The 13,069-nt window shown below is 41.8% G+C and overlaps 1 protein-coding gene across 3 annotated transcripts in view; it reads right to left on the minus strand.

Moving 5' to 3' along the window:
• Meis1 (Meis homeobox 1) overlaps positions 1 to 13,069 on the minus strand; it is a 140,517-nt gene that overhangs the window by 58,229 nt on the left and 69,219 nt on the right. For all 3 annotated transcript variants that reach the window (XM_029483190.1, XM_021175667.2, XM_021175665.2), the window contains one exon: positions 3,145 to 3,290. In XM_029483190.1, coding sequence (XP_029339050.1) covers positions 3,145 to 3,290 — 146 coding nt within the window. The remainder of the gene's footprint in view (positions 1 to 3,144; positions 3,291 to 13,069) is intronic.

Consider the following 13,069-nt stretch of genomic DNA (forward strand, 5'->3'; position numbering starts at 1 on the left):
AGAAAGGAAGAAAGGAAGAAAGGAAGAAAGGAAGAAAGGAAGAAAGAAAGAAAGAAAGAAAGAAAGAAAGAAAGAAAGAAAGAAAGAAAGAAGAAAGAACTAGCAACTTACTTTCTACAAGGTGTTCCAGCTTTAAGAATACACCTTTTGGTATTTAAGAAAAATTTATTTATAATTTACAAATAAATGGATATGACTATTTCTAATTAATCAGAGTTTTGATTGGTCTTTTATGTGAAGCAATATTTTATAATGTAGTTTCCAGACAAACCACAGTAATCACATAGAAATAATGCAATAGTTTTATGATCTGTGACAGTTTTCTCAAGGAAAAAGTATGTGTCCCTAGAGAGCTACTAGGACATGAAGTGAAGTTACCATAGGGTCAGTATTAGCAGCTAGGACACTCCGTAACACTCTTCAAATCTATTGCTTTTTCCATAGAATTTATTGGAATCAGCTCCTGACTGTAATCCTGCCTAAGTGCCCCAGACATTCTCTCTGTAAGTATCGGGAAAAAATGGGGGGAATTCCTTGAAAATAGAAATCCACTTGCTCTTTCTGTTACAGGAGGTGGGGTGGATTCTCCTTGGAGAAAGTAGGTGGCTGAAAGCATCCCATGCCCTATAGCTCTACTTTCAAAACTGTGACCAGAGGAACTGACTTCTTGGAAGCCGTTCTCATCGCCCAGAGCTCTTTATGAGCAGAAGATGCTGGGGTGGGTCAGGGAACACAAGTCCCCAATAGAAACTGCAAGGCAACTTCCACAGACATTCATAGAAAGCCCAAGAAGCCTGGAGGGAGGACTGCTCTTCCAGGGCAGTGATCCACACGAGTGAGTGACGGAGGGCAACCAGCCAGGCCTCCACAAATCAGCTCGTGGGTAATTTCCATTACAATTGTCCCAGTAATACACAGTTCACAGAAGCATTATGCTATAGGTAAAAATCATTCCACTAGAAAGGACTTGGTGTCTGATTTTTCTTTCTTTTAGATGGTATTGATCTCTGAATGGTTCTTCACAGGGATACAACCTGGGAAACTTGGCAGATGAGTAAGATAGCTTGCTCTTATCTCTCTGATTTTGTCCTAACCAATATTTGACTACATTTTATTCAGGGACATCTCAGAGTCAAGTCACCCCGAACCTCCATCTCAGGCTGAGAAGGGAGCCGAGATCTATTTCTTCTTTCTGTTAAGACAGGAAATAGCAATAGCTTGGTGTAAGTTCAGGGCCATCCTGATTTGACTCTTACTGCAGATTTGACTCAACCATCAGCCAGTTGGCTCTCAGACAAACTCACAGCATCCCAGCATGAGCACCCAGACTGACTGTCACCTCTTCTGTAAATGATGCTTTTATCATCTGCCCTGGGTACCACCGGTCTTCCTTCTCTAGTTCAGCCATGGTTGATACTCATCATTGGAAAGTTACATAAGGCAGACTACAAAACATTCACCTATATGCAACAAATTTTAGACAAGTAACAAAATCAGGGTCCTTTCAAGGAAAACAAATACATTGTCAAAGTCATGGTGTCTTAAACCAGTAGTTTCCAGTGCTAACCATCTCATGAACTTTACTTAAAAATGGTCAACACTGCCTAGACCAAAGGCTCTCAACCTGTGGGTCAGATATCCTGTATGTGTATATATATATATATATGTATATATGTATATATATATATATATATATGCACAGGATACATATATATTATATATACATATATATAATAGAGTACAATTCCTAACAGTAGCAAATGACAGTTATGAAGCAGCAACAAAAATAAGTTTATGGTTGGGGGTCACCCACGACACGAGGAACTGTATTAAAGGTCACAGCATTTAAAAGGCTGAGAAGCACTGGTTTAGACCATGTTTCGAATCACTATGGGAAGAAGAGAAAACTGTTGTTTTTGGTTTTTTGCAGCTGCTCTCAGTTTTTATTTCATTCATCAGGGCTGGAGAAGGTGGATTAATTTATATCCTTGAGTGTCATTGGAGGTACAGCCCCTATCCAGAGCAGCAAAATTAATGTTGCTTTCATATACCACTGAGTATGTTCCTTTAAACTAGAACAACTCTTGAAGAATGTGGTTGGAAAACTCGGCAAGCGAGTGCGAGTCACCAGGCTATGGGCTTTCACATTTAGGGAGAAAAGCCTTTAAGAAAAGCAATCCAAGTTTAAAATAGTACGTCTATTGAAGCCAAAGTCACAATTTTTAAGCTTCTATTCATCTACATACCCCTATTTTAACCTCCATCTGTAATATTGAAAATGTCCTGGTCAACAATTTTAACTCAATTTTAGAATATTATTTTATCCGTAGATTTTTAGTTTGGCTTCTTTCTAAAATGCTAAAAAGCCCCCATACACTTACAATATAGCCACCAAAAGATTGTGATTATAAATATTTTGAGCATGAAATTCATTCAGAACAATCAGCAAACTAAAGAAATCCCCCGTTGGCATAAAGCCCCAAGTCTCTAGTTTCTCACATCTCTAGAATTCCTGCAGTGAAAGGAGCAGTACTCAAACAGACAATATAAACTGCTGCTCTGCTAGAAAAGTCCCAGGGGACTGCACAGGAAGAGTTGCCTGTGTATTGCTGTTTTCCTTTACAGCTCTAACTGCAGGGACAACTCTCACTGGGGTGACTCACCGCATAACTGTTGTAATGAAAGGGTCTATTCAAGCCACTGTACAGCAAATTATATGACCATCTTCCATCCAAACATTATAGTTGGCTTTGGGGGTCATGCACTAGGCAGTGCTCACTCCAGTTACCATCTCTAGGAAGGGTTTTACTCTCCTTCTAGAAAGTTTAGTAACTAGCTGGAAGCACTTCAGAGTCACTTGGAAAAGCAATGACATTAACATACATTCATAAAACCACAAGTACACATGGGCTCCCGAGCCTTATAACTTTTGAAAATTAACACAATTACAATAGGGAACTTCAAACGAAGCTCCTGATTTTTAGGGTATGGGTCTAGAAAATAAGTGCTAACCCTTGGTTAAAAATGGGGAACACAGTGATGTAGGAAGCGCAGAGGGATCGTTTTTTTTTTTTTTTTTTTCCTCTATCAAAACTGGTTCATTGTCCATATTTAGTTTACATATGTCATTTAGAATCCACTTACTGTTAGATGCTGGAACAGCCACGCCCTCATGATATTGGTGGCTACTTTGGGAAAGATGCCACGCTTTTTGTGACGCTTTTTGTCCTTATCAGGGTCATCATCGTCACCTGTGCTGGGGGAAGCTACACTGTTGTCCAAGCCATCACCTGCAAATATAGTGAATCAAATTTTGACTGATGCTACCTTAACATGCTTTATTCAAATAGAATGCCTTTGGATACAAACAAAACCAAAAGATCAGTTAAACGGTTAGTAGTTTCTTTGGTACTTTTTTTAAAATTCCAAGACAAAGAGAAAAGAACAAGGTCTCAGCTCAAAAATAATCATGCCTATATATATATATATAAAAAGTCTTTCAAAGATCAGTAATAAAGGCAAAAGGACTGGAGGGAAATATCCATCTCTTGAGTGGCTTTGTTGCCATGGTAATTATTTCAGTATATGTAATACCTCTACTGGGGAGTTCAGTGTGGTGACATGGTTAGTGGGGGTCTCTGTCTGAGTATTTGAACTCCATATAAAGTCACTGACGTCAACTGGTCAGAAGATGCATTTAATACAGCAACTGCTGCCACAGGTGATCTATCTTCAGACTGGTGGGGGTGGGAGCAGGATGGGAAACTGCAGGCAATCCATCACATAAGCAATTTGTCATGGAATGCTTCAAAGGAGAGGTATAATTTTGCTTAGTGTCGCAAGAGCATCAAATTCAGTAAGGGAAACCCCCTGACATAGTTTTTAATTACAAAATAATTGCAATTGAAGTAAAATAAAGTAATGTTAGAAGTGCATCTCACTAATAACCTGGGCAGTTTCTACATTTTTTTTCTTCAAGGATCACTCACTGAGAGGTCACCTGGTAACATATTCCTAAAGGATCCAATTTTTCTACTGGTATTTGTTATAAACACTTGAGTTGCTTATTTTAGGAAATACTTGATCTCTGTAACTCAGTAAAATGATAATACAGTATTACTTTAATAATGCCATATATGATAAGATGAGAAAAAAGTTACCCATATAATATATATCTCAAGATCTACATTAGAAATACCTATTTTTGATCTTTGGTGCACCAAAGTCAAAGGACAAATGCCAGTGGACTAAACCCACTGTCCTGATCAGCAGCTGTGCTCTGACACATCTTATCAGGGAGCTACCTGAGGCCCCCTGCTCTGTCTGTAAGTTTTAGAAATGGACTGATTGATCTGGGCCCAGAATGAAAAGCTATAATAGTCAGGCTTCAACGTGTGGTAGCAACCACACCCCAGGGCACACTCATCCCAGTAAAGTCATTGGGAACCTATGGTCCTAAGAACTGGACACTTTGCTAGTTCACTTCCCTGATGGCTACTACCTATTGGTACTCCCATTAGAGTTTCGTCCATGGCTTCACTTCTTCCATCACTTGTTGCTACTCTAAGTCCTCAGTGCAACAAGGGTTGCTAGTTGGATTTCATTCATTCTAGTAACCTATAGCAGTTACGTGGCAGACCTTCAATTGTTCACAACTCTTGTATCAGGAAACTCATGCCCCACCCTTGTGACATGTGAAAAGTGACCCCTGCTGGCTTTCACTTGTCTTTATGTGTCCAGAGATAAACTCCTTCTAGTCGGGAGCAGATGGATTCCAACATTTTGACTGTTAGTAGAGCTACACCACCATGAGTTTTGGCAGAGCTTCTTGTAATGTAAACTTTTATAAAACATCTATAATAAGTTTAGTGCATTTAATATCTATATAAGTCATGAAGGTTTCCTGGGCTCATAGACCGAGTTCTCTCTAGAAAAGATCACGAAGACCCCAACACCAAAGCCATCAGGCCATCCAACTAAAGGAGAAAGTCCAGATTTTCAGTGTCGCATGGCTGGATATGCTCATGTTGGATTCCTTGATGGACCAGACACCCATACACCTAAGTCAATGCTGCCTGCCCTTTATTTGCATAACCAAGTGTTATAAGCAATCCCCTTGGGTTTGCCTAATAAATTCTTTGAAAGTCCAGTATTTAACGAAGCTTCTTCTACGGAGAAGCCATTCACCACATAAAACAACAATTCATTAAAGAAACATGAAAAGAGAAAACAGCTCCACAGCAGTTACATTTGCAATAGCTAATCCACCTTCGATATGCAGAAGGTGGCCCAGGAAGAGAAACATAAGACTCGCTCAGCGATTAAAAATGAAAAGCATCTAACTTACCAATACTGTTTTCCCCACCTCTCCGTGATAGGTCTCCACCTTCACAAAAATAGCCTTTTTTATCCATCTCAAACCCCTTCAGATTAATTTAGCAAGCAATGTCTAGTGCCTGCCTAGAAGAGGATTCATTGATAATTTATGGAAATATCTACCGTAATCCAGTGGAGATGACTTTTTTCCAGCTTTGTGCATTAATAGATAATCAAGGCCTTAAAGCAGCCTTAGCTTCCCATTACCTCGGGCAAAAGAATTCCTGAAAGCACGCCTTGAGGGCACCTGAATTATATACTCCATTAGGAGAGGGAGGCTTTCTGCATTCCACGTGTAACAGTCCCCAGAACCTTTCCTGTTTATTTCTGCTGTATGAAAGCAGAAGCATTAAGAACGGGATTTTTAAGTGAAGACTTATGGAGATACAATGGAGAGGCCTTTCAGGCAGAAGCCAGATCACCCCTTCAGTCCCTGGCAGTGACCTCTCTTGAATAAAAGGTTTCTGTTACATCATTAGCTCAAGCCAAAAACAGCCCCGGCTTACTGCACAGTTTGTTCTTCCTACTGTTTTTAGGCAAATACAGCTACTTTACTCCCATCTGGGAGGGAAATTACACTGCTGGGTTGTAATCTAAGACAAGATTTTCATTGGAAGCAAATGCTTTCAATCCAGTGTAAATACTGCTGCATGTTCAGAAAGCCTAAAACAATAAACCTTGCTCCTTCCCAACACGGTTAGGGAAATGGAGAAGATGGGGGCAGAGAAGAGCATAATAAAACAGAGGGCTCTAAAAGCAAACACTTTCATAGATTTTAATAAATTGTTTAACCTCTTCCACTTTCTAAAATTGAAAATTGATCTCACAGCGTCTCGACCTCAGAGGAGAGTCTAAATGGTCAATTGTACCTTTAGCATTTCAATTCACTCCGAAATTTGATACAGTCACCTCGATGTGGTCTCGGGAGGATTTATTTCCTTTTTTTTATTATTTATTATTTATTTTTTTGATTTTTAAGATCACTACACAAACTTGGAGAACCACGGCCAACCACACGGCAGCAGGCAGAAGCTCTGAAGCCCATTTGTAAAATGTCAGCAGTGACTTCATTCCTGGTGCTGACTTCTCCTGCCGCCAAATGAAGGCAAACTGAAAAGGTGGAAATAATCATAAAAATGATGCTACTCCATAAACAAGCTTACGGCCTCATTAGGGTAGCAGTGGGCTCCAGTGGGTGATTTATGCTCGTTTTGCTGATGCTATGAGGAAATGCCACAGGGCGACTTTAGCCAACTGCTAATGGTTTCTGACAGCTTCTTAGCAACTGTGCAAGCAACGTTGTGGCGTTTGCTAGTGACAGAAACCGAAAATGTCATATTATCTGCCCATGTGTCATGAAGTCCGTGTGGCAATTAACTAGTAGGCCAGTGACTGAGGGGCCAGAGGCTCCTGCAAATGGCCTTTGGCTATGCAGAGGCAGCAATGGCTGCCTGCGTGCACACTGCTGCATGTATGTAATATTCTAATGCAGAAATCTACTCCCTGCAACTTCCCAGGTTCTGATGAGAGCAGACCAGGCCACTCACATTCCTTTCTTTTCCTCACCTACGTGACTCTCTGGGCACAGACTCTGATGCTATCAGAGATCTCTAGAGGAGTCTGCCTTGCTATGATTAATTGGCGGTACCTGGCTCTGTGCTTCTGGACACTGGATTCTAGGATGCCAGCGATTTTTTCTGCTCTCTCACAAATTAGTCTAAAAGGATTTAAGATCACTGAAGCAGACGCATTGCCAGATTGCAAGAAGCAAAAGCACTCCGCACCACAAAAAGATACTAGTCTACCAACACCAAGCTTCTAACAAGCAGGGGGAGACACTTGGCCACACTTTCCAGTTTCCAACCTATCAAAACCATGCACTATATGTCAAACTGTCAAACCTTTCAGCATAGGCCATTTGCCCTTTCAAATAATATTTAAGAATTGTTTTCACAAAATTTTATAGGCCGTGGTCTATTGAATGAGACCAACCAACAAAGAAAGGAATTTGTATTACAATTCCGCTCTGGACAGTCTCTAGTGAAACCTGGGCCTGTCCCTGTGGAACAAGGCAGGTGACCTGTGGCAACTCCCAGGCTGCCAGAGAGCTCAGATTTCAAACACACTCAACTCAAACATCCCATGTCGCCTATTTAAGCATGCCTAGGCATTTAGACTGTGCTATCTCCTGCCTTTCAAGGCAGGATAAAACAGCATTTATTGTATTCATACCATTCAATAGGTCAGACTGACCAGGTCAGTGGGGATTCCTCTATAGGCAGGTCCAAGCTCTGCCCCCCTCCCCCTTAAACTATCTCCTTCCTTTCTCCCAGAGCTGCTATTCCTCAAAATACATCAGTAGGGAGGCAAAAAACAAAACCCTTTTAAAAAGCCTAAGATTTACATCACAACTGATGGGAACTCTGCCTGTCAGTGGGCTAGCAGGTAAAAATAAAGTGGATGTATGTCCCAGGGCCTCTGGGTCATAGAGGCAAAACTAATTAAGGAAGTGAACTGAACTTTCAACTGACTGCTGGGGCAAATGCAAGCATAAGGTTGGGACACCCTTGTTATGCTGGAAGTTATCAGACAATCGTAGATTCGAGAACATTTTCATTTACAGTTTTGTGTGGAGACTCCATAGTTCATGGTCATCCTATTTTTGACATGTGGAAAGTTGGGTTTCTTTGCAGGGGTCTCAGCATGCCCAATGCCTAGGAGTGTTAGAAAATGTGAAGAACGCAGCCCAATCCCACTCCTCTAGATCCCAAAAGTCATTTCCCAAAAGTCAAGTAGAATAAGGCTCCCGTGTTATGTTAAGAGGATAACTAGCAAGGTTTACAGACACCCCTTTCTCAAGAATTTGCTAAATACTTCAGAGATCCCCAGGAGTTGTACAGTCTCCATCTCCAGTGCACAAGAGCAGCCAGAATTATTTTCCTCAAGTACGTATCTGATCATGACACCCTGGCACTTCCAGGACTTCCACAGTCCCCCTTTGACCTTAGAATGGAGGTCGTAACTTTTAGCCTGGCACTGGGGATTGTGACAGACTTTCCCAAGTGGGTTTTCAGCAAAGATTTTGCCAAGACTCAATGTGCTAGGGTACCTTCCACATATCTGGTCCTGAGCCTGTGGAAGCTCTCTGCACTTGGCAACTCTCAGTTCTTTGAGGCTTCTTGGGCTAGTTCTTCCCCCACAATGGGCTTCTTTTCCTCTCCTCAGTAATGTGGCAAGTCTCTTGGTGACCTTTAAGACAGTGCTCAACTGCTGTCTCATATATGAAACATTTTCTGGACTCTGGCTGACTTATTCACTCATTGTCACTTCCATGCAACAACTCAAACCTGGGTAGTTTCTGTTTCTCTCTCTCTCCTTCCCCTTCCCTTCCCTTCCCTCTCTCTCTCTCTCTCTCTCTCTCTCTCTCTCTCTCTCTCTCTCTCACACATCTATTTTCTACCTGACAATACTTCATACTCTTCTAAGACAATCAACTTCTAGAGATGTTCTCTTGAGTTCATTACAGCAGGGCCCAAGTCATACCTATGTCTGTTTCTAACCCAGTGCCATCAAAATCAAAGAGAATAAAGTGTTTTTGTGAATGGTAAATATATTTTTTTCCACTGCAGAGAAAGCCTAACTTCAATTTCCACCTGTTACTTTTCTTTTCAAGAGGTATATGAGTAAAATGCTTGGAAAAAATCCTCACTTGTGAAATCTGATAACACAGAAAGCATAAAAGATATGCATTCTCCAGAATTAGAAAGTGTTCTCAGAATCAGGAGCTACTCTTGGGCAAACAGCCTAGCAGTCACAGTATCAGATGCTCAGGAATGCTTGCTGTGCCCTTCAGAAGCAGGCCAGGGCTTCCTGCAATTGTCCCTTATATTGTCTTACCTAACTAAAGAATTTTGCGGTTGGTATAGTTTGCCTGAGTTCAGCATTAAAAGATAAAGCAAAGGCTATTTGCTTCCTCTTGCTTTTTATTTTTCTAGTGGAATAGTCTCTACTTTATTCATTTCTTAGTTTTTCAGTAGCAAAGAGTTCAGTTGTCTTCAGGAGACAGCTTGGTCCTGGGCTTAGACTCCAGACTCACATTTTAAACATCTGTTATAAATCTAAACTCCTTGGGACTCTGGATTTTCTTAGCTTTTCCTAGAAATGACAGCATTGTTTCCCCCAGCGTTCTATACACCTGCCTCCACACTATTTCAGCAGTGGGCTATCTGAGGACCTGCCTCAGCACGATCTCAGCAGTGGGCTATCTGAGGACTCAGTTCTTGGGACTGTAGCAGAGACAAAAGGCATGTCCGCTCTCAGGTGACCTAGGGAAGAATTTTCAGCAGAAATATAAAAGCACGTCCCAAAGCCCCAAGTCTTAGTATTTTTGTTATTGTCATTGTTCTGTTTACAGATGTTGTCTTGGCTGTCCTGAAACTTGCTATTTAGACCATTCTGGCCTCGAACTTACAGAGACCCTCCTGTTTCTGCCTTCTGAGTGCTAGAATTAAAATTCTGTACCACCATGCCAGCTAATGTTTTAAATAGAAACAACATGCTTTAGTTATCTTCTAATCAGAAGCTAATATTACAGTTAATGATCAAAACCAATGATTAATTGTATGCTTAATTTTAATTAGGATTCTGTTAATTTCTGGTCTTCCCTTCTATAATTCTGCTTTAACTCAGTTATTTAATGTATTCTTGTTCTTAGTTTAAAGAAATTCTCCATTGGTCAAGGAGAAATAGTGAAACAAAGGAGGTTCTACCACCCACAGCTTTCTTGAAAAGTTTGAGCTGATTCTCGTGAAAACCAAGATAAGGAGTTAGTTGTAGACATTTGCTATCCCAGAGCCAAAGTCCAGCATGGTCTTCACAACTGGTATGTGATACAGACACACCAAGAAGAATGAGAGGAGACAGGAACGAGGGTCCACTCTCCAGCCAGCCTACTGGCACGTGCTGTAATTACAGCACCTGGAAATGGAGGCAGGAAAGCAAAGCGCTCAAGCCCAGCTAGGGTTACATGGTGAGATGCAAAGCAAAGCAGCCAGGAAACAAAGATTAAATCTCTTCTAAATACACATATTCCTGGTACTCAGAAACAGCTCTGAATGTTGCTGAAGTTTGGCTCTCCTAAAATTGGTCATGAGATGTTGGCTTGCTAGGTGAATTTAAGTGTGCTGAATGGTGACAAGAATGTGTTAGTGGTTAACCACTGTGGACAGACTTCAGTGTTAGTCTACCCGTTAGCAGTCTCATGACAGCTACAGAAAGTTAAGAGAAGACAATGATTCAGCACTTGAAGAAAACACCTCCTGCTCTGATGTGCTGCCTTCATTTTCCCATTCAAAAGTGATCTCACTGTTGATAAAGCCATCATTCCCGACAGCTCTTACTACCATCGCCACATTTTTTTAAAGATTTATTTATTTATTATATGTAAGTACACTGCAGTTGTCTTCAGACACTCCAGAAGAGGGAGTCAGATCTCGTTACGGATGGTTGTGAGCCACCATGTGGTTGCTGGGATTTGAACTCTGGACCTTTGGAAGAGCAGTCGGGTACTCTTACCCACTGAGCCACCTCACCAGCCCCCCATCGCCACATTTAACCAAAGGACACTGTGGCCTGAGTACCATGTCCGTGCAGAGCACAAACGGCAAACAACGCATCTCAGCCACACCACTCTGAACAAGCCCCAGCTCATCCCGCCCTTGAAGCTAAGCAAAACCGGGCATAGTTCATACTCGAATCGTTACACAAGCTATGGACACCATGAGAAAGAATTTTGGTTTCCATTAAGCATTCCAATCGGAGGGCACAGAAGCTAAGCAACATAATCACAATGATAAATGTAGAGTTGCAAACCCGTGGACTTAATCACACAGCAATACAATTCCATGAGTGTCTGAAGTAAGATCTGGCCTAGGCTAGAGGGCACTTGCAGAAGAATCTGAAGAGCAGGCAAAAGTAAAGACAGAGGACAGACGGAAGCATTCCGGACTATAGGACAGGAAGAGCAGGCCCAGAGGCCTCATGCAGCACAACCCAGCCATAGAACTCACTGGAACAATAGAACCAATGATCCTGGACAGTTGGAGGAACAGGAGCTCTATCCTTGTGGATTGATCCCTAGGGTTCTGGGAATCCTGACCTGCCAGGGTACATCTGTGAAGCTGTTAGGGCCAGCAGTTATTAGAACCAGACTAGTACACAAATTCCATCAAATAAAGCTTCACTCCACTGACTCTTGCTAGTTCATTTCACATACCCTGCACCCCTCCCCCCCCCACACACACACACACAATTCCAAACTAAGGCTGAAGAATGCAGGGTGGGGTTGGAGAAACGGTTCAGTGAGTGAATTCTCTGACTGCCAAAGCTAACAGTTCCACTGTCCACAGAACTGACTCCTAGAAGTTGTCCTCTGACCACCACATGCCTGCTGTGACATGTGCATGCCTATACAGAAACACGAAGGACGAGGAGTTGTAAAACCTTATAAAAGCAATAAGTCCACTCAGATGGAATGCAACCGAGGCACGCGGCATGCTAACAGGAATTGATTGCTAACTAGGCCTCATCTCCTCAGAGATGCAAGTTAAGACTGTTGTTAGATCCAAAGGCAGCCCAGCGTTAAGTAAGGCCAACTCTGCGTGGCCTGTGAGCTCAGGTTGCAGGAAGCCAACAGTGCCAGCCAGAGGAGGACGTTCATTTCCTTTTGCATTTCTGTAAACTGACAAAAGTAAAACATTCCATTGCCCCTAGCATCTTCCTCTCTGTGCCTCAGTTCCACTGCCTGGCACCCTGTCCCTGGAATGCCTAAATGCCCCAACGCCTGAGGCTCTTCTGCTTCTGGTTACACATGCTCAGAACTTGCCTCATCTCCAATCAGCCCAAGTATTCACCCTTGCATTCTTGTGGAGCCAATCGGAGTGTCAGTAGACTGCATTCAGAAGTCCGATTCAGATGTGAGAGGAATAATTGTAAATATTATGCATTTTAAAATTATATTTCTTGCTGGGATGATAGGACAGGCCAGTAATCCCAGCATTTGAAAAGTGGAGGCAAAGGCTCAGAAGAGCAAGGTCATCCTTGGCTCCATCATGAAGCCTAGAGTAGCCCAAGCTATATGAACTCTCCTCTCAAAGGCCAAAAATAAAATAAGATGTGTGAGCGCAAGTCAATCTGACTCATTAAATATGGAATTTGAATTAAAGTAAGTAAGAGTTTTAAAATATATAGCTCATGTTGGGAAAGATGGTTTTTTAGAGTCGATCTATACTAATCTCACGGAAGAGCACAGTGCATTTCAAAGCTGATCATCAGAACTCATCCCCAACCCATACACATACTCTAAATCTACTTCCCCCTCTGGCCTTTACTCCTGACCATCATTAGGGAGCTGTACTTCTGAACATGCCAAGTTTATATGGATCCATTGTCATCGCTGTGAATGATCCTGTGGGCGTAACACAGTGAAAATATGAGCCCGAGAATATCCCTGTGTATATATAGGTCAGTCTTAATTTGGGTGATTTTATGTTGAGGATTGCCAGCATGTGGAAATAAATTTGGAATTATTTCTTTGGCATAGATAACACATTCAATTAAGCATCTATCACTTCATGACTCTCTACTGTCAACACAAATAATGTATAAAATGTAATGGGGTGGGAAATGTGGAGAG

Source organism: Mus caroli, chromosome 11, assembly GCF_900094665.2.
Source record: "Mus caroli chromosome 11, CAROLI_EIJ_v1.1, whole genome shotgun sequence".
Lineage (NCBI taxonomy): Eukaryota > Metazoa > Chordata > Mammalia > Rodentia > Muridae > Mus > Mus caroli.